The sequence below is a fragment of the Paralichthys olivaceus genome, chromosome 1, assembly GCF_024713975.1.
Source record: "Paralichthys olivaceus isolate ysfri-2021 chromosome 1, ASM2471397v2, whole genome shotgun sequence".
NCBI classification, from domain to species: domain Eukaryota; kingdom Metazoa; phylum Chordata; class Actinopteri; order Pleuronectiformes; family Paralichthyidae; genus Paralichthys; species Paralichthys olivaceus.
The window spans coordinates 19,522,999-19,544,944 of NC_091093.1; the positions used below are offsets into that span (position 1 = coordinate 19,522,999).

General features: G+C 40.8%; 1 protein-coding gene across 24 annotated transcripts in view; it reads right to left on the minus strand.

Annotated features, from left to right (window-relative positions):
• Positions 1 to 1,811: 1,811 nt before the first annotated feature.
• plekha7b (pleckstrin homology domain containing, family A member 7b) overlaps positions 1,812 to 21,946 on the minus strand; it is a 62,851-nt gene continuing 42,716 nt past the window's right edge. For 8 of the 24 annotated variants that reach the window (XM_069524540.1, XM_069524506.1, XM_069524494.1 and 5 more), the window contains 21 exons: positions 20,982 to 21,410; positions 20,236 to 20,776; positions 18,165 to 18,248; positions 17,662 to 17,796; positions 16,750 to 16,818; positions 15,944 to 16,024; positions 14,706 to 14,777; positions 13,516 to 13,596; positions 13,235 to 13,384; positions 12,413 to 12,514; positions 12,167 to 12,278; positions 11,167 to 11,366; positions 10,820 to 11,011; positions 10,611 to 10,728; positions 10,421 to 10,512; positions 9,554 to 9,754; positions 7,558 to 7,785; positions 6,126 to 6,259; positions 5,835 to 5,983; positions 3,764 to 3,919; positions 1,812 to 2,504 (listed from right to left, as the gene is read on the minus strand). In XM_069524540.1, the coding sequence (XP_069380641.1) occupies positions 3,777 to 3,919; positions 5,835 to 5,983; positions 6,126 to 6,259; positions 7,558 to 7,785; positions 9,554 to 9,754; positions 10,421 to 10,512; positions 10,611 to 10,728; positions 10,820 to 11,011; positions 11,167 to 11,366; positions 12,167 to 12,278; positions 12,413 to 12,514; positions 13,235 to 13,384; positions 13,516 to 13,596; positions 14,706 to 14,777; positions 15,944 to 16,024; positions 16,750 to 16,818; positions 17,662 to 17,796; positions 18,165 to 18,248; positions 20,236 to 20,776; positions 20,982 to 21,410 (3,313 nt within the window). In that variant the 3' untranslated portion in view covers positions 1,812 to 2,504; positions 3,764 to 3,776. The remainder of the gene's footprint in view (positions 2,505 to 3,763; positions 3,920 to 5,834; positions 5,984 to 6,125; positions 6,260 to 7,557; positions 7,786 to 9,553; positions 9,755 to 10,420; positions 10,513 to 10,610; positions 10,729 to 10,819; positions 11,012 to 11,166; positions 11,367 to 12,166; positions 12,279 to 12,412; positions 12,515 to 13,234; positions 13,385 to 13,515; positions 13,597 to 14,705; positions 14,778 to 15,943; positions 16,025 to 16,749; positions 16,819 to 17,661; positions 17,797 to 18,164; positions 18,249 to 20,235; positions 20,777 to 20,981; positions 21,411 to 21,946) is intronic. The other 16 variants (XM_069524598.1, XM_020098760.2, XM_069524501.1 and 13 more) reach the window with 15 other exon arrangements.

The window sequence follows — 21,946 nt, forward strand, 5'->3', positions numbered from 1 at the left end:
TCAATAGGTTTCCTCCTTTCAACCACAGACCTGCCAAAAATAAGAAGCAACAAAAGTCAAAGCCTCAGCCTGATCTGTGTCTCTGTAGCTCACTATAAACACCAGAGCTCTATTCAACGTGAGATATTTTATTTACTGCTACTTGTTTTTTAGCTTTTATTTACATGTAGAAAAAGGACTCAAACAAACATTCCTGTCAGGAAACTGAGCCGCATGTGTCTTCGTCTCTCCCAATGTGGAGAATCGTTTCTGAAGCCAGTAAGTATTTAGTAAAGGATTAATGCAGGAGGCCGTGATTGCGTTTAACAGAACAGGACCCAATTAGCATAATAGGCCCTCTTTCATTCTCTTTGAAGTCCAGAGCATAGAATAACAAATGTATATGAACCAGCAGCCAGACGTCAATACATGGAAATGCCACAATTCTCAGTGGAGGGTCTTGGGTTGAATTTTTTTGCAGGAGGAGGAAAAACATCCCATTTTATTGCAGAATAAGCAGAACAGAGGATGCGATGGGTCTTCTAGGCACCAGGGCCAGCAGGTGCTGTGGGCCACCGATCCTGGAGGAGAGATGGAGGCAGAGAGGCTGTGGCTGCTGTGGGAGGTGCATCTTCCCACTCTCTCTCTCTCTCTCTCAGGTGTTTTCAAAGCACGACCGCGGTGCAGACGAGTGAAAGTAATTACTCTCCAATCAGAGATAAAGATGTCACTTGGGAGGGAGCCCCAATACAACAGCTATCAGGATTGGGATTGGCAAACGAAGGCGAGGGTGATGCATCCATTAGATTCCTGGTTATGCATATTTCGCTCAGTGATTTATGATAAATATAATAAATATTCGTATTGAAAACTGCAAGAATTGGGCATAAAGGCAATGTCTCACTTTTATATTTAAAACATATTCTCAATATTCCTTTCTTTTTGAATCACATGTTCTTAGAGGATTCTTTTTACAATTGCAAAGGAGGTAGGGTTCATAATTTAAAGATATGATTTCTGTACTTCAGAATCCAGAGTTATTAGTATCCACCTTCTTGGGTGAAAATACACGGAATTAAAAATGCTCTTTCGAGATGGAAAAAGCTTTGAACTTAAGAAACACTTCAAGAAGCCTCTCAGTTTTTTTTGTATTGAAACTTCACCTCCTCTGAGCACGCCATAGTTTGGTTCCTTTTTCAAATAATAGAATGAAGTTTAATAGGTCATGGCAATCAATGTGGAGGTTCAAAGAGAATCCTGGAGCTGTGATGAGAGCACATTTTGTATGTTTCCTTTGTACATGATGGGAATAAAGATTCATTCAATAAATGCATCAGTGAAATATGATAAAGAACAAAGTCTCTTTTTGGTTAAATGTTAATGATTAAATAGATTTTTTCGGCTAATTTCTTAAATCACATTTGGAAACCATTTGGATTCAAATCTCTAGAAGTGGACAGCAGGAAAAGAAAAACACAAATCTGTGGAAGGCAACACTGTCCTGCTCCTGCAAACAAACTTTACTTGTTGCTGTTGAACTTTATGACTCTGGCTCAAATGTTTTAGACCCTGTGGGATTATTAAGTCCACTACTGTTTCAAGGGTTCATTCTTCTTTTGAAATTCTTGCTTCATTTAAAACTGTTTTTAAAACAGCTGTTTGGCATCAAAGGCAAAGTCAACATTTAGCTTCGTTCCTCTTAGTTACTGAATTTCATATCTTTGGTTGATCAGAATACACTTGTGTGACAGGTATTTAACTCATTCATATAAAATTAAAAAATCAGGAATGAAACCAGGAAATAAACACATTTGTATGTGATGAAACAGATGCTGTGTTAATATCTTTAATATTCACATTTTTATAAATTTCCATTGTGCAACCTTCCCCCCAGTCACACAGAAAATATGTGTAAGGTTATTTTTCGTCCTGATGTAAGCAAAAATAAAATTCATTTTGGCAAGCTACAAGGAGACTGGCAGTGCTACGATACATACATATGATATCTCAAGGGGTTTGGTGTAAGAAAATTATCTGAGTCTTGATAAAAATAGTAACTGTAATGACACATTTACTTACAGCTTGTTCATAACATTTTGTACCTGAAAAAACAAAAAGAAACTCGTAAATGTTCCCAGTTGAGATCACACTGCAAGTAAAAGCCGGTCAGTCATACCTTGAAAACGCTATACAGTGTACAATTCAAAGTGCAATAACATGTAGAAAATATTTCTTTTTATTATTATGAGATTAAACTTTGTTAGACACTCATAGTTAATAAGCACAGCAGCTCCCACAGTTTTCTTCAGGAAACCTTCTCTTAGTGCTGAGAAGTATTTCAGAGATTAGATGTTGTGTGAGCCACGGAGAGAAAAGTTTTGTCTTGTAAATCTTTACTACAGTTCCTCTGCTGCTGTATGGAAACGTGTAAATGTCCAAAGTCAAACAGGATCCTCTTTTCTTGCAGGATCCAGTTGTATGTTGTCGAAGTGGACGAGCACCTCAGTGTCCAGAGATGGCTTGAGCTAAGAAGAAAGGAGGAAGAAACACAAAGTAAGTTCACAAACATTCATGAGTCAGTCACTGAAACAAAAGGCCAGGCTCGTTCTGTCTTTAGATTGAAGTAGACTTTTGCTTTAAATCTTTAACACTCAGCAAATAGTTTTCTCCTAGAAACTTACACTTAAACTTAGTAAAAACGTACTAAATGTTAACTTTACTAAGTTTCCTTAAAGAGACGTTGGGGGACAATCATTAAGGATATTGTCATATTTTTATAATAACACAGAATCAGATGATTCGATCCTGAAACGCCAATTCACAGCCTACCAACATGTGAACATGAGGTGAGAGCGCTTCAGGTAAAACAGTTTGGGGAAAAAAAGAATCACACAACAACAATAAGTGGAAAAACATGCAGCCACACAGGTTCTTAAGGAATAAAGACTCCTTATCCAGTAAATGATGACATCACGCCACTCTGACATCGAGTCATCTCATGCTTTTACATGACATGCATTATACAAAGAGGTCAAAGGTTAAATGCAGCTGGATGGACACTTTCCTACTGTGTGTATTCATTTATCATCAACTACATGTAATTATTCTATATATGTGTGGAACCTTATTTTTAAATCTCCCTCCAGTTTTATATTTCATACTTATTTGTAAATGTGGAGCTGTTTGCCTCATAAATGAACCTCCACAAATTCAGAAATTAAATGTAGTAATCAGGTATTTGTCAGGTCTGTCTGATGGATGGAAGTTTATTTTTAATAAGCCAGTAAAATGACACTTCCTCCTGCATTTACAGTAACAGTGATATCCAGTTTTTTTTCTGGCTCCTCGCTGCCAGGCTACAGATGGGGAGCTAATTGGTGCGGAGGAATGCAGCTGTGCTGACTAGTGAACTGTCAAGGCGCTAAATCAGAAGGTGTCTCTTTTGTTAATTACACACAATGCTACAAACAGTCCTGTTCGTCTCAGCCTTTTCTTTCCTCAATCATCCATAAATATTTTGGCAGTGATACAAAAAAGAGGAAAAAAAACAATTTACACACAGTTATCACAGTGGGATGAGCAGACTGCCTGCAGATGTTTGTTTTGATTGTAATGGGAGCGGAGGCAGGGCTTCCCCAACCCAGACGAGATGTGTTTCCCACAATCACAACAGAGCAGCGCAAGCATCGAACGAGGTGCCAGGCACACAGCAGCCCCTTGTTAGAAAGAATCAGTGCGGCCTCGGGGAACATTAGCATCGTGAAACATGCGAGTCAGGCCTTACTTTATTTTTCAGGTTAGACAAACGTGTAGTGAATTCCGTTGCTTAGAGGAGACGAAGGAGCCAGAGACACGGGCGGGAGAGGAGGAGGTGGAGGTGGAGGAGGAAGAGGAAGAGGGGGCGGGGGAGGAGGAGTGGGGAGGTTAGCCTGTGGTGGAACTATGAGGAGGAAGAAGTGAGGAAGAGAAGAGGAAAAGACAGAAGGAGAAAAACGACATTTGTGATGTTAGTGCTGTGTTGAGAACAAATCAACTAAAGGACAGACGTCTATGACAGTGATGACGCTCTGTCAACTCCTGCTGACACTGTGGCAACAAAACCTAATATCACTCTATATTTTTATATACCCTTCTTTGAAAGTCACTAGAATCATTTTTCCAGTTGAAATAATCAGATAAGAATGTCTGTGTTTTCTGTTAATGTGATAAATAAATCACAAGACGTCACCTTGTGTGTTTTTTAGAATACATTTAAAAAATATATTAAGTTTACCATCATACATGACAAAGGAAAAGATTTAATCCTTTCATGTGAAAAGCTTCCACCACAGAGAAAAATTGATATTTTGCTTAAAAATAACTTGACAAAAGTAGTTGCGGTTGAATTTTGTGTCTGTAAAGGAGCCCCGCCCTCACTCATGAATGTAGATACAGATGGTTTCTTCAACAGCATCTTCACAGGTTTGCAAAGGTATATGTATGTGCGTTTGCTTTTAGCAGCTTTCAAATGTATCGTACAGTATTAGTAGTAGTTCAATGCAGATTTGATCAAATGCTGAGGAGAGTAACGTAAATCCCAAAGGCAAAGTTGGATTTACAGGAATTTGGCAAATTGTATTTATTTATCACATTAACAGAAAACACAGACATTCTCATTTGGTTATTTCAACTGGAAAATGAATTCCAGTGACTTTCCATGAAAAGTATATAAATTAGTGTTGTTTAATGTCAACACCACCATCAAGCGTTTGAGGCTTATTGTGATCTGTTCAGTTTGAACATTTCATCAGGATAAAAAATAATAAATACTTAAAGAAGCACGACACAATGTACTTTGTAAGTCATTAATATTTTGTAGATATTTTTTGTTGAGGCTCTTTTCAATATTTCTGACAACTAATTACAAATGTAACTTATGAGAATAACCCCTATTTAAATATATAGGCCTACTGTATTTAATTGTACTGCTGAATATTCCTGCTTTCATGCTGGATGTATAATACAGACTCTTCGTGATTTGAAAGTGCACCTCCACCTCCACCACCACACCTGCCTTTAACACCAAAGGGAGAGAAAGTCATTGATTCAGTCTCCACTGACAAGATGCCACCAGTTATATTCTCTGACATTTCTCTATGCTGGAAATAATGTTATAATTGTTGACTTTGCCTCGCTGTGCATATTAAGCTTCCACACATGCTGACAGCTTGAGTGTTACTGTATGTGACAGATATACTGTGTGTGTGTGTGTGTGTGTGTGTGTGTGTGTGTGTGTGTGTGTGTGTGTGTGTGTGTATGTCAGACTGACAATCTGCTGCAGCTCCAGTGAAAATGAACTTGCCTGCCTGCTGTAGAGTATGAAAGAGATGAAAAGTGAGTGCAGTGTCTTTTATGCAGGTTCAGAGCTACGTTCAAAGCAGCAGCGATGGTATGCAGAAGGAGAGTTTGACTGGGTCATTGATCAGCTCACAAAATGGCCTCATCAAGCGATTCCTCCCCCATCTGAAAGATTCTACACGGATCGCAATTAGAAACTATCTGAGGCGCTAACAAGGAATAATGTTTGGTTATTAAGAAATGAACAGCCTTTTGCCCGACTCTGCACCTTACGCCCTTCTCATCTCCACTTCATCAATCCGGCATTCTTGAAAGGCTGCGTCCCTCTCTTTCTTTCTATCCCTTCTTCCACCAAAAGATTTTAATTTGTTGCTAGGAGACATTTCACTGAATCTGTCTGCACTTCTTTATTCTTTTTTCGCAGATACAGTCATTATTTTGTTGAGTGTTCCTGTAAAATACAGATAATAACTCCCTTTATAAAGCAAAGAAACCATGAAAAGATCTGAATGACCAACCTGTGACTAGTTTGCTCTTGAGAGAAGCCTCCGAAGCCAGAGCATAGGACATGGTGATGATCCGCTCCTGCTCCTGCAGAGCTGAGTCCAGGGCCACCAGCCCCACCTCCGGCTTGTCCACAGACACTGTTGCTGCCAGGTTCTGCACACTATCACATGTACACAGATACGTGATTGTTATTTATATGATACTGCAGTGAGGGTATCATAGGCCACACTCAAATAGAAATTCAGTTCTGTATTCCTTGATACTTTAAGGTATTGATGCACTAACACTGATACTTGATTTACCTTGACTTTGCCAAGATGCTCTTGATGCGCTCCACCTTACGATGACGCTCCTCCTCCTCCTGAGGACTCAGCGGCTCCTCAGGCTCTGAATCCACGTAGCGCTCTGGGATCAACACTTTCTGAGGCTTAGACAGCTACAACATAGATATGATGTGTGTAAAAGCTGGGCTGAAGAGACAGGATTTAAGCTTAACGTTTAAAATTTTTCTTATTACTGAGATGAGAAAATATAAAATTCTTAAGAAAATATGGTGAGAGTTAGCAAAATAATTTACACATATAATTAATGATAAGTAGAGGGAGAGGTAAGAATGAGCTCAGGGATGAGCTCAAGTTCTTTCTGAAGCTAAACCTACAACAAGCTGGTAATTTAGCTGTTTGTTTATAACTGAAAGCACATGCAGTCAGGGCTGCAAGTAATTGGACAGTTACACATTTTTGTTCGGCAGCCTCTTAACTTCAGCTCCTTCAATTTGAAATAAAAATAATGGACACAACAAAAGTAAAGTGCCAAGTCTCAGCTTTAATTTGAGGTTTACATGAATGTACAAAGAGCTGTGTGGGAGATGTCGCCCTTTAAACACAGCAGAGTTCAAAAGTTTAATTTTAATTTTAGGAGTTGAGAACTAATTACACTCTTGACTACTAAATGTTTCTTGCTGCAATGTGTCGTTTAATGTTAGTTCATGCATGAAAAACAACCTCACACGTGGCTCGGAGGAGGAAGAACACAGCTGCACATAAAGACTGTAACTGTGAGACAGAGGCAGATAAATGAGCTGGAAGAAAACCGATGTAATCTAACATTAGTGGGGTAGTGCTGGTGATTTATCATCACAATATTACAGATGTATTTCTGCTTCTTTCTTCTGCCTCATTTGTCAGCTTCATACAATCAGCACTTGAAGTTACTTTTGCTGTTTCAACATTTTGTTCAACAAGCAGCCCCATCAATTCAGTCCGAAAATAGTATTAACAATAAACAATAAAGTGAAGATGGGGTGGGGCGTGTATTAATGCTGTTTTCACATTTAACCTTAAGAGGAACCTGATATCTTACTGTAAGATATGAGCCAAGGAAGAACCCATGAACATCTGGAGGAGATTCATTTAAGGGGATGAATCCAGGATTTCCTTCATCACTTTCTTTAACAGTGTGAGTCAGGGCGTTTCTCCACATATTTGTGAATTTCACAAGAAACAATACAGAAATCTTTGTAAAATAAAATCAGGCATGGACTGATAGTTATGAGTGTGTGTAATTTTGTGCAGATCCAAATAAAAATCTGGATCAATCAGATTAAATGTGGTCTCATAGGGGGACTGTTGGGCCTCGGCAGACAGATGCACTTTAATGTGTGATTCTAGTTGATCTAAGTATTGACATTGAACTCATCAGCTGTATTTCTTCACTGAGACAAAGACAACTTACCTCTTTGTTAAGGTCCACGTCATAATCTAGTGGCTCCAGGTCAACTTCCTGTGCAGGAGGGGTTGTGGCCGTGGAGCGATAGGTCAGCCATTCGTCAGACTGCGACCGGGGTCTCTCCTTGTGCTCGGGAGGTCTTTCCTCCCCCTGGACACTCCTAACGCCCTGGGCCTCCTCCCCCTGAACAGCCCTCTCGAGCAGCTGCAGGTCAAACTCTTGCTCTCTCTTCCACTGGATAACGCACACAGGGGAAAAAATATATATATATATACTGTGAAACAAACGACAGGATGCTGCCATCAAGATGTCTTGATTATCAAGTCAAAGTGAAACAGATGCGTTTCACTTGCTCAATTTCATGAAACTCGTACTGTGCAACACACCTGTTATCACTGGTGATAAAAGAGAGGGTGTGTGTGTGTGTGTGTGTGTACAGGTGTGAAACAGAAAAAGGGAGCATGCATAGATGAGTATGCATGTGTAAATTAAATGAAAGGCTCTCACATTAAAGAATTCTGTACATTCTCTACAACAGAAATAAGGAAGATGCCACAACTCCACTGAAATGAACAGGAAACATCACTTCACTCACACTGATGAGGTCCATTCATTTAAACATCACACAAATAATGAATAAAAAACATAGCAATTTATATTCATTAGAAAATAATGTTTATTTATTTTCAAACATTCACATGCAAAATGAAGGATTCTTATAACTAATGACTATTAGCAGATAAAAGCTCTGATCAAACAGGGAAATCATTTAACCTTTGTTTTCATACACATTAGTATTTTCTAAATAAAAGACAGTAGGCCCAAAACCCAGAAACACTCATCTTTATCTTCATTTAAGTTAAAGAAAACCAAGTCAGAAACATACTATGCTGAGGTTGAGTTGAGTTGGTTTGAATAGGCTTTGCTCAGCGCATGTCAGTGTTTTGGTCAGTAGAAAAATAAGAAGGCACTTTATTTCACTTTCTCTCTCTCACACACACGCGCGGACATTCACAAATAAACAGACTGCTTTGAGACGCTTAACTGAAGAACATTAATATGTACATGAAGAGACACAGGACAGACACCAGGTAGAACACAGGGTGGTAGAATGTTAAGAGTGAAATCAGCCACAGCCAAGAAATGAATAGATCAGTGAACAGAGGAGAGAAGGGATGGATACAACAGAGGGAAAAATGGGAAAAATACCCATAAATCAATGGATGTGAGGAGTAGATGGTATTAAGGTCTGATGTCTGAGGTAATTAGTGTGTTACATGTTTGATAGGCAAGACACTTAGAGATTATTTCCTCCTCATAAGAAACACATTTCAATAGTTCTATATTTTTACACACTTTTGTGCTACAGTTTGTAAAGCAGAGAGTGTTAACTATCTTTGTCGGCCTTTTTCACTGAAGACGTTTTGCCATGTCAGAGCAAGAAATGCACAGATGTAAATATTCCGAAATATTGACGGCTGGATTCCAAGTGACAACTGGAAAATCCCTACAGGCAGATTTGAGATATTATGTTCAACAAGCCACAGTGACTGTGACCTTTGACCTTTTACCAGCCAAAACGAATCAGTGTGAACATTTGTACCAAATCTGAATAGATTCTCTCAAGGCGTTTCTGAGATGTTGCGTTCACAAGAACACAAGTTTTGTGAGGTCACAGCGACCTTTACCTTTGACCACCAAATTCCAACCCTGAAGCATAATGCCTCTGGACACAAGCTCACTAAGATGCTGGGGCTTAAAACTGGGCGTTCCCTTCATCAATAAGTCAAAATGTCTGCTGGGAAAAAGATCAATTCAAGCCTGAAACAACATGTTTGAAATAAGCACAGTTAGACTCGGGTAGTGAATTATCATACTGCACTAATTGAATGTATTACCAACTACTCTGAAGGACGGCATGCACAACTACCGTTGATCTCCATTCTCGGTTTGTTTGTGGTCATGCATGAGTGTTATGTGTGATAATGTTCTAGTAACATACTGATCCAAAGTCTGCTGAAAGCGGACGCGAGGATGCGGTGCGGCGGTCTCCGTGACTCAGGGTGCGTTTGCGCTGGCGGACGAGGGCCTTCTGGTGCCTCTTCATCCTCTCCAGCTGCTCATCAGCACTCATCTTCCCCCTCTGCTGCTGCTGTGCCGGCTCCTCAGAGTACAGACGCTCCAAGGCACTTTTTGGTCTCTCCTGAGAGGAGTGGGAGGAAAAAGAGAGTTGATAACAAGAGCAAAAGGTGCAGCTGAAGGTAAAGAAGTCGAATGAAAAAAAAAAAAAACAAGCTAAACAAGAAGGTAAAAGCAGACAGCAGCTGATGTAAATAAGAAATGCAAAAGGAACACAGGACAAATGTAGAGCGAACAGACAGAATCCGATGCAGAGAGCTTAAAATACTAGAAACTAAAATCTGAGATCTTTTGATCTTCAAAAATGTTCTTGAAACATTGAAAATGATGACTTTTATCCTGGTTTTGTGCCTGGTGATTTTAAATACTGGAATATTAAGATCTACATCTGACGGTGGTGGTCATTATGGTTATTATTTTTTTTTAAAACATTGTATTCTTTCATGCCCATCGTGCAGAAATAACAGCATCCTGTACTGACGTCCACCTGGGAACACTTCCAGCTGGTTCTGATGGAGCCAGATGAACTACTGTGTGCTCTAAATATTATTATATAAATTAATGTATTAAGAACTTAAATCTCAATGAATTCTTTAATGAACTTCATTGATATGATCCAGAATTGAGAGTTACATGCTACTTCATGTATATCTTTGCTGTCTCTGTTTATTTCTGTATATGTGTTATTTGCTGTTTGATCTGATCCTTCATATCTCAGTCTGAGGCTCACCTTCATGCCGGCAGCTGAGGCTGCTCTTCGGAGGGTCACATATGACGAGATGCTTGAAGACTGATTTAGTCTGAGTGAAGAACCAGCACCTCCTAAGGCAGAGCCAACATCAAGACACTTGACAAAATGTACATGGTAATATGAAATATATATATATATACACACAAAATCTTGGTTCTAATCCACGTACCTCTGCTGGGTAATGTCTGGTAACCTCCATCATGTCCAGATGTTACTACACTGATGTGACTGGAGCCATCTCCAGCTCCCATGAGCTCTGGATCGCTCAGAAAAGGCCTGAGTTCCACCTGAGATAAGCAGACGGAGGTCAGAGACCGATGAGAAACTTCAATATAGAGATGGAAGCAGCACGCAGATACACAGAGATACTTTATGTACCTTACTGTCTCCATTTGTGTACTGGCCAATCTCTCTGTCCCGTTTACGTTCATCTGACTGTCGCTTGAGGCCCCGTACAGACGTGTGTCTGATGACCGTTGTCTCCCGGGGCAAAGGGGGAACAGTTGGGGGGTGCTCATCTGGACTGTAGACTTGAGGTAGAGGAGGTCTAGGAGGCACATCTTCCTCACCCTGCACACAGAGAAAGTGTTAAACAATGTGAGATAGTAAATGAACTGTGACCAGCTGAGTGGGCAAACAAAGTGAAGAGACTTGATGTGGTTTAGTTTTATGTCTTTAGTTTGTAACAACCAGCTGAAGTTACTTCTGTGGCGAAGGTCCCTCACCCATTTGAGCCCACTGGTGAATGTGGAGGAGTGGTGCAAGAGCTGCTGGATAGGGCTGGAGGAGAGGGTGGGGGTGGGGCCACTCGGGCTGAGGTGGGGGCTGTGCTGCTGATGCTGGGACAGTCTCATCTCCATAGCAGACGGGCTCCCAGACACAGAAGGCACTGATGATGCCGACACTGAAGGCACAAATTTCCTCTCTGGGGAATTTGATGTATATGAACATGTAACATGAACACACACTGTAAAGACTGAGCTTTGTTTTCCCATGGTAAATGTTCGAGGCATCAGTTCAGAAAATAGGATTCAAAGGCTTAATGATGAGACACAGAAGCATGAGCACGGGGCATGTACTGCAAATACAATTCACTTTGTTCACACTTAAGTGGAATATGCTACTATTCACCCTGGGCCCTGTTTATAAATGTGGGTGTGTAAATGAAGGTAATTACAAACACTTAACAGTTGAGTAGATCGTCACCACCTTTGACACAGCAGCACTGGATACAATGTTATCTTATGGGGCAATTGCAACGCTCTATAGAATGTCTTCTAAAGACTTGTTCTCATTCAAAGAGAAGTCGTACTCTGAGGTCTCATTACACTTGTGTTGCAGGAAGACGGGGGTGGAAATGAGTGAGAGATTTAGAGAGAGGAGTTTGGATTTTAGTCAGAGAAACTATTATGGCAGAATCTGTCTTTTTAGCTGCTGCACGGTTTAGAGTGAGACTTCACACTAACTGAGACATGTGCAATGTTGCCAGCTTCCTAGCAAAGAACCAGAATAAATAAATCAACCTTTTATTGTCATTTTGTGGACTGTCCCAGTTGCCCCATAAGATTATGTTGTAGCCATTAATGCCGTGTCACTGCTGCAGGCAGAGGTGATCTACTGGACTGATAACAAAAGTACTATTAATGTACACATTTAAAGACATCAGGCCCAGGATGAAAACTACCAGAATCTTTCTCCCAAACCTCCAGGTAGCTCTCGTCTTACCTGGGTTGGTGACAGAGGAGATAGTGACTTTGTAGTTGGCTTTACTGCTGCTGAGACCTGCGATAACATCCTCAATCCTCCACAGCTCCTTTCTGATCTGGACTTTCTCCTGCTGCTCATATAGAAACATGAACATCGACATGAAGATGTTCTATAACATACACAGGGAATTACCCATGTACCAAAATACTCATTAATGATCACACACACACTTTGTTTGATAAGGGAGATCACTGAGCCACAGACCTGAGAGAGATCACTGCGGTTCATGTGTCCCTGCAGGGCTGACTTCAGCCAGTCCACATCTGTCTCCAGCCGACTGTATTCGTTCCACGCGTTCTCCATCTCCTGCAGAACAAAGACAGAACATACTTTAATGAGACAAGAAACAGCCTCAAGAGAGAAGAGTCATTACACAAGCCAGAGCTACTTTAAAATGTTTAACACAGAGATTTACACTTACACTTTACACATTAGCTGTTAGTGGTTGCAGGTATCTTGTTACTCCTGTTTTATGCTTTCTCATTGAAATCTGAAGTTTGAAGTGTTAAAATCTGAATCACTTGGGATCGTTCAGTCAGTCAGATGCATCACCTACTATGTCCACTGGGAGGGTCGTAAATGTTTGACTTCAGCCAATGTGGTTAGTAAATTCATCTTAACTGTTGCGCAATCCTGTGTTTTCTATTTAGATCATCTATTGAAATTCACATTTTTCCTCTGAATATTTTGAATATCACTGAAGCTTTTTTCTGTGAATTGGAGACATGTACTCCTGAGTTTCTCTGTGGGCTCAGGTTCATCTCTGAGCATTCTGACACTGTCACAGTCGAGCTGAAACATTGTGCCCGTTGCAGAAACCATCAAAAGGGAACAACTAAAAATAGAGGTGAACATGATGCAAGTGTGTATGTAGTGGAGGAGACAGTCTGAGTGGTTTGAATCAGAGTTAACCTTGCCTCCCAAAACTTAATGTGCGGGAGCTACAATTTATATTTGAACTTAAACAAAGAATCTGTATTTTCCACTATAAGCAAACTAAACTTATGAGTGCTGCCTGGATCTCACCGTGGAAACTTGGGATATTTCAGCCCTGATGTGCACCACATCCTCTTGCAGTAATTTCTGCTGATAGGCGATCTTCTCAGCGTGGGACGGCTGATCTCTGTACTGCTCCATCTGCTGGTGGGAAACATCTAGCACAGACTCTAACTTGTCCTAGATAGGGACATGAAAGACACCGTCATGATGCAAGAAGCATTTATGAGCCACACTAATACACAGATACAGGCCGACACACAAGTACTACTGTACATAGAGAAAGAAATATATGCCTATAAAGCAACAACCTTGTCCTCCTTCAAAGTGCGTATCGTGGCCTCGAGCTCCTGGAGAATCTTGTCTTGTTCACACAGTCGACTTAATTTCACCTAAAGGAAAAACGTATAGAAAGATAACTACACATACTTCTCCTTCAATAGTCTCTGTTTACCTGTAATAATAGTGTGGAGATAATGCAACAGAAAAACAGAAAAGAAACAAAACAATGAGGTACAGTATCTGTTAACAACAGATGATTCATTTCTTGTCTTTGTTGAGCTTTATTTCCACAGATAAGATGGATTGATCGTCTCCTGTAGTCTCCGCTGTCTGGGAATATGTCAATAAGGCTCATCTGTCTGAAAATCCCAGAGGGATTCCTCTCATCAGCGCAGTGAGAAATATCAAAAGGCTCCGTACTGTCTAGTGTGGGGGTGAGAACTGGTAATACCCATTATGAGTAATCATAATCAAAAATCCATATTTTCACATTCACTTTTGGCAAAAACCGCCTTAATTGAGAGTGACAGATTTGTTTTCCCAGAAATGGGTTATGTGTTTATGAAAACAGCATAAGACTGCCTACTTCACAGTCTTTCTCACACAGTGCATTTTTCCTCAGATCTATTTATCATTCTGTTCAATTAATAATTAAGCTGTTTTTATTTTTGCTGCCGTATATTGTTGTTTTTAATTGCATGAAATATTCATTGTTCAGACAAATTTACTGGCAATTTCTTATAAATTGTTAAAATGGAACAATGCTAATGATGAAAAGCCAGGACATCCATCTTATTTACCTCCATTCAGCAGAAAACAAAGAACGGGAAAAGCCGGATCAGGCAAATCAAACTGAAAAATTTAACAGCTCAACATCTAAAACTCCCATTACATGTATTTTTCTCTTTAAATTGCAGGGAGGAAAATAAAAGCTGTGGTCGATACTTTCAGGCCCTCACTGTGCAGCGTGCGTGTGGATGTCCCCACAGTGTTGCAATGCACATACGTTCCCTTCCCTTCGCCGCCTCTGTTTACCACAACTTAGAAACATGCACACACAAAAAGCACACTAAAACACACACTAAAACACACAGTAAAGTCAGATGCTTCTCTGTAGTGGATTACAAGAAGTTGAGAAAAAAAAGATCTTACAAAAAAGAAAGAGACGGATGAACAACGTGCTTATCTTCAAACCCTGAGACCGTAATGATTCACTTACATCAGCATCACTTTCTGCTATTTTCACAGGCCTGGAAGGTCTTTCTTTTTTTAAACTCTCTCGTCCAGTAACCTGAAATTCCCAACAGCCACAAGTCAAATGTTTAACATCAGTAATCGAAAGGCATTATTAAAGATATGTTACTACCAATACTTCCAGGTCACAGATAACAACAACCACAAGAATATTCATCACACAATGAGACTTCTGGACAAGTCAAATGGATGGAACTACAAAAACTAATGACGAAAATAAAACACAACCAAAGAAACCAAAAGCACAAGCTGGAAAAATCTGAAGACTAGGCAGAGAGATTCTGTGTTTTTGTATGAGGGGGGGGGCTAAAAATCACAAGGCTGCTCTTTCTTAGTTGCTTCATACGAAAGTTAAACAACCAGTTAAACAACCAGGTCCTTTATTTGAACAAGAAGGAGGAACATCTTCAAATACTCGTTTTATTTTCCAGTAACATTATTTTTACTTTGGGTATATTTAAGGTTGAGATATTCTTTAATGTCATTTGGGTAAATGTTGAACTGTAAGTTAACACGGCCTCTAGTTTCATGGTGTGGTAAAGCTGTATGTTCTGTAAATGCTGGTGAGAGTAACTATATATAACAAGATGATTTTATATGAGTCCAGCCGTTGAATTATGGGTATAATACAAAGTACAGCTTACACTGACGGGAATGTGTTATGTGTTTGTATTTATTGCTGTGATAATAAATACACGTTCTTCTTTTACTCTTCTTTTGGTCCATTTATGACTTCCCTAATTTAAAATCTGTTTTCTTCTGTAATCAGCTCTGTTGTAGTTAGAAGTGATTTCATATTTTCCTTTTTTAAGTGACAGTATAATAAATAAATCTAAGACTAAGACCATAACAATGATGTGAGGACACCACCCAATAAAACTAGAGGTCCAAAAAGTTGTGATATCATGATCACAATGAAAGTCAATTTTCTTAAAGAGCATCTTCTCTGCTCTCACAAGCAAAACAAAAGCAAAGTGAAAATAACAAAGACACGTTCAACAGCACATTCAGAAATGCATTCGAGCATGCAAGGAATCATTACAACTTCCTCTCCATCATCTCAAGTCTCATAGCAGGGTTGGAGAGTCACACAGTGAAGGATCAGATTAAGGGATTCATGTGCAAAGTCCAGGGGATGCATCACATTCCATTCGAGAAGCGGAGGAATGGTCTGTTTTAACTTTGTATGCACACCATCCTTACATTGTAACAGTACCCACAACTCGGAGTGGAGTTTGCAAGCACATTGTGTACTGAAACGATCATCGGGTCAATACTTTGGATCTGTTTTGAAACAGGAAATGGAGAGGCGTTACAGGACGTACTGTCCGGTACAGGACCTCCCGCCGTTCCAAAACACAACCCACATTTCCAATTAATGCATAGTGGTGTTAAACATACAAATCAATTAGGATCAAATGCTTTGTACAGTGCTTAATATAATCTATGTCATCGGAAAACAAAATGAGGCATCTGGTTAAAATACAGCAGAACTGGGGCTTTGCATTTGAGTAACACTGAAATGGGAATGGGAGTTTACACGACTTAGACATTTTAGAAATGCAACCGTGTGCTTATATAAACTACAATTCCCATAAGGAGGAGCTTGACATCAACATGTGTTACAGTGACAAAACTACATAACCACACTGCATCATCCAGTCGTATCATCCACTGGTAAACATTGTGACGAACATGAGATCTCTCACATTGAGTGAGAAGCCAAATGGTTCTGTAACTTTATGATGCTCACATTCGATTACACATTCGGATTTAATCTCTAATCAATTTGAAAATGAACTTTAATCCTCAAATGTATAATTGACATAATAAGAAGACAAGACATGTAAATTCCATTATAAGTAGACAGTAGAAAGAACAGTGCAGAACAGAGGACAGATCAAGGGGGAAACAGGGAGGCAGATGTTGGAGGCAGCAGCAAGAAACAGGACTGCAGTCCAGAGACAGGGAGATGAAGTAGAGGATGAAAAGGATAAAGTGGCATTTACTTTGTTGGGGCCCACCTTCAGATCTAGATACTCCAGGTCCTTCTTCAGTTGTATGTAAGTATCATCAGCCTTTAAATGAGCAGCGGAGAGATAAATCATTTGAAATGAAGCTGCAAAGGATAATGGGTGTCCAGATGACTCCTGAGGCCTTTATTAGCTTTTCAGGCTTTGTAAACAGAACTCTAATTAACTTGATCTCAATTGCAGTTAACTTCTACCTCTGCCTTTTATCCACAGGGAGTAAAAGCCAGACTGTAACTAATGGTGGAATTTTTGAACTGGTTTCATGTCTCATGACTGACCTTGTACACAAATGAGCAACGCAGGTCTTGTGCATGCCATGAGGTCAAAGTGAGTGTTTACACTCCTTCATCATCACAAAGAATGACCAGAGAATGGTTGGATGTTAGAAACTGGGTGGCGCTGCCATTACTAAGCACCACTGCAGCTTCACGGCGCTCTGCCTTTCTCACAGCTATGCAGTCAAAAGAGAAACTGTGGCCTGATGGCTGCTTTAGAGACCAAGAGCAAAAGATTTACAGAAATGTAGATGAAAATATGAAAGGTTTAAAATGCAGGCACAGTCAACAAGCAACATGCTTAAAATATGGCTTATTACTTATTATAATCAGAATAACACAAGCCTTTAATAGCTCTTTTTGAACAAGGTGGACGAGCGACACTCATTATTAAGACTAATGTGACACTAAAAGGCAAACTGGACAGTCTGAAGTACCACACAGCCCATGCCAGAATGACTGAATAAACAAGACAAGTAAGCAGTGCAAATGAACTCAGTCATTAAAGCATGACAGGGAAGTAATGTATGGGATTGGCTGGGGTGATGGGCACCACAATGCACTGGCAGTGGTTGCAGTTCAGAAGGTTAGGGAATGTGCGAGGGCCCCTGACCTGCATGCCGGGGCCTAGAAGGCCGTTGTGCTGGTGGTGCTGCAGGTGAGCGAACGCATAGTTGGGGCTATGCACACCAGCCATCTTGGCCTGGTGCCTCCGAAGCTGAATGAGGAGCAGAGTCAGCTCCTCTGGCTGTGGCCAGACCCCGGGGTTTAAGGGCCAGTGAAAGCACAGAGGAATGAGAGAAAAATATTTGAGAACCATCTGTGGTAGTACAGTGGCTGAGCTACAGCAGCAGAGAGAAGTGGTGCAGGATACTTCTGCTTCTACTAACGTCCTTATAATGGGGAAAAAGTTAAAGCTACAGCTGCTGTGTGGAGATGTGATTTACTGCGCTACAAGGGCTTTGAGGACACAGGTTATCAGGACTGATAACACTGAACAAATGTGTGACTTATAGATTATACAAGATTTATAATGGTTCACTCAGCTCTAGATTCTATATCTCGCACTACCAATGAAACCAAGTTCTGTGGTACATGTGACAGAGAGGATCGTACCGTTTTTCCATGTAAGCTCGGTGCACTGACAGTGTGTGTGATGTAGCCCATGGCTGGTATGGACCTTCTCTCTATTTGGGAAGTCTGTGGACAAACAAATTGAATCAACTTGTTATTACAGATCTTATGCAGTCAAATCAAACAGAATGTCTAATTTCCTCAGTAATCATAAGTGTTGGAAGTAAGATACAAAACACTCCATCACACTGAAGTGTTTAAGTTAAACCATTGCCTCCAAGTCTGCAAACAAATTTGTCTACGCGGCAGATTTATTTTTTCATCTATCCCTTTCTCCCTTTCATCGCTCCTCATCTCTATTTCGAAACAAGGTGTGCCCCGAGTTTGAGACGCTACAGGGCTTGGAAAATTTGACGTTTTTGCTTAACACACAGAATAAGCGAAAAACCAGGCCCACTATCGAACCTTAAAAGGACACAAACAACAAGAGATTTAATTAACTACACATAAATTATACCAAACCTGCTTTCTTAAAATAACATTTGTTTGCTACCAGCAAGAGAAGCACTGTAAGCCATTCCCTCTGAGATTCCCATGCCACTATTTTTTTGCTGTATAATAGGTTTTTTATTTAAATGCGAGATCAGAAGAAAGAGATCGCTGCTGATGTTTGAGATACAGTAGAGATGTTTATTGGGTGCTGAGGAGCCCTGGGCAAATTGTATTAGCTGCTAATAAAACATACTTCTTAAGGATATTCCACAGAGGTACACAGATTGCTATTACTTAAGTGCACCACAGCCAGAAAGAACCATCAGCCTCAAAGATGCTGGGTGCACCAAAACTAAGTTCATTACCGCCTAAATTTGGTTCCCATAAACATGGCTCACCCGGACCATCTTGCACAGGCTGTGGCTCCCTTTGTTAAAAATGAATCTTCCATCAAAAGGGTTTTCCATAATTGTGCGTCACTGTTTTATGGTTATAATTAGTGTCCTAACACTGGGGTGAATGATGGAGGAAACACAGCATCTGCAACACTTTGTTTACTTGTGTAAGGCTAACGGGTGGTCATGAGGCTTGTGTGTGCTGGCAAATGTGGTGATGGTTTAGAGGAAGATCTTTTCACATGTGGAGGGTGTGGTTAGGAGACAGCGCAGGGTGTGGATGACGGGACATCCCCTCGCTCCGTCTCCTGCGGTGGTGGCGCTGCTGTCTGAGCGCTGCGATTGGTTTTGGGGAGCGAGCGTTTACTCACACACGCTCACACCACCTGTGGAGGAGGCCTGGGTGTGGACTGTGTGAATCTGCAAATGATTCACATGAGCATCAAAGTGTGTGCGCTGAGAAATCAGAGTCTTCTCAGGCTGCTCTTCCCATGGTGTCCTTCAACAGATACCTCACATCCTCTTCTGTGAGAATGAGACCTTTGTCCTTTGGTTCACTACATGTGAATTTACACATTTTACTTCAATCAAAAGCCAATGAAAGACTACTGACATTTACTGTTTGCCAGTATTACGGGTAAAAGCAACCAGTATGAGAACGTACATTTATGTGGGCTGGGACTCCATCTATCCATCTGATCATTCTCTAACTTCAGTCAAATAATGATCTTTTTGTAACTGATTCCCATGAGGTCTTTCACACCAACAACTCTTACCATAAGTGTCACTCCTCTCTGCCAGTTTAAGGGCACTGTCCAAGACACACTAGAGACGTATAAACTACTCAACAACTCATTTTGTCTATAGAAAAATCACACATTGAAATAAAATTCCCATCACTATTTCTCTGGGCCGAAAGTCATATATTGACATTCCTCGCTTTGTCAGTCCAACAGTCCAAAATGCAAAGATAATAAATATACAAAGAATAATAATATATTTACAAAACAAAAGCAATTATACTATATATATAAATAATAAATATATAATTTTAGGCCAACCAAGACAGCCCACCCTCTAAAGCCCTTAGCATTTTATATATAGTACGGAGGAATAAGCTACATCAGGACAAAGGACAATGCTTGTTGCTGGTTTTACCTTTTCATGATTTGCCAATATTGATATAAAATGAAATAAGACTGAATCAGATTCTTTATATATCTTACCTGGGAGAGATGTGCACAAATATGGCCAGGGGAGCTGGATCTTGTGTTGTCCCCGGATGTTACTTCATCCAGGGGCCTGACTGTGCGTCTGTCTGAGGGAGTGTGTGGCCTGCGAGGGGACAGTGGTTTGAATGAGGAGGGGACGGACGGTGGGACTTCACACGGGGACGGAGGGACAGAGATGGAACGGGGCATCTCCACAGTGACTCTAAAGGAGGAAGAGTCTGTGAAGTTAGGCCCACTGTAGACAGGAGCAGTGGGGCTGCCGTGACGGAACTGCTGCCGCTGCTGCCACTCGTACAGCTGCCACACCATTCCCTCCTTGGCAGCCATTCGCTCGTCAGTGGACATGCGGAAGTGGCTGAGTCGGTCATGAGCGTACTTGTAGTCACTGGGCAGGTTGCATGTTGCTGGAGGAGAGTTGCTGCCAGACGGAAGACGGGGAGACTTTGGCAGCGACTGATAGGTGGCGTCCGTTGTGCTGCCTTTGGGCTTTAAGGGAGGAGTCCGCCGAGGGAGGTTGTACTCAGTAGAGGGAGCACTGAAAAAGAGAAACACACTTTATTACCAAGATTTCCATATTATCTGCCCCCAGTTAAAATTATTTTTCTACAAATAGATAATACCACTGGACAATTAAAATCCACATAATTGCCACTAGAGGGAAGCCTTTCCTTGAGTTTTTTTTTCATCCTGGTTCATGCTGCTTCCATAGACTGTATTTAAAGGAGTGCAGTCACACTGACCTCTTTGGTGGGTCCCCTTTCTGAACTTTGACCCACTGCTCCACCTGAGCCCGTGTATTCTTCCTCTGTACGTGTTTTTCGGTTCCTGTCTGTGAAACAAAGCCCCGCTGATAGATAAGATTTCCATTTTGTTCCGGCGGCAGAGCCAATTGGATTATAGTCTGCTGCCCGTTCTTGTGGGCGGCACCATTGACAGGGTCTGGGGAGAGTCTCTCCGCTGGTTCCTCTTGGGCTGACGGGACGGGCCTCCCTTGGATCTCTAATCCATACCTCACCTCATCTCCATGAGCCAGTCTGATGCCGTTATCACAAGACTCCTCTCTGTCGGTCCTGTGCAGGCTTTCTGGCTGAGATGAGTTCTGCTTGACGTGGATGTGGTTGATTTGTGGGAAGGCCTGCTGTCCAGCCTTCTCTGGCTTCTCCACCTCACTGTGAAATAGTCATATAAAATATATAAGGCATATTAAAAACACGCAATATAACCTGTCAACACTGTAGGTGTGTATGTGTTTATCGAGTTCAGTTAGTTGGAATACACACTTATTACTGCTGATCCCACTTTACAGTGTAGGCATTGAAGAGTCGAAGTATTTCAACTTACAACGGTTATGCATGACTACACTTCACACTTATTTACTTATATCTAATTTTCCACTTTCACTGTAGATTATGGGGAATTGAAAGTCAGTTCTTCACACGTTTGTTCCATTTGTTTACATATGGTCAGTTTCATTGGTGAGTTTGAATATCAGACACCACAGGGAGTTACTCAGTAAGTTTCCATCCATACACAGTGACTCCTCAGGGAGAAATGACAGTTGTTATGTCTTCAATGAATTGCTCTGGGTAATGTGCTGCACTTCTCAGTGTGCTCAAATGAAAAGACTCCGTTCAATTCATCAGGTTTCTTTTTAAAATCCTCCAATCATTACCCATAAAATGAATTAAACATGTTTTTAAACGTC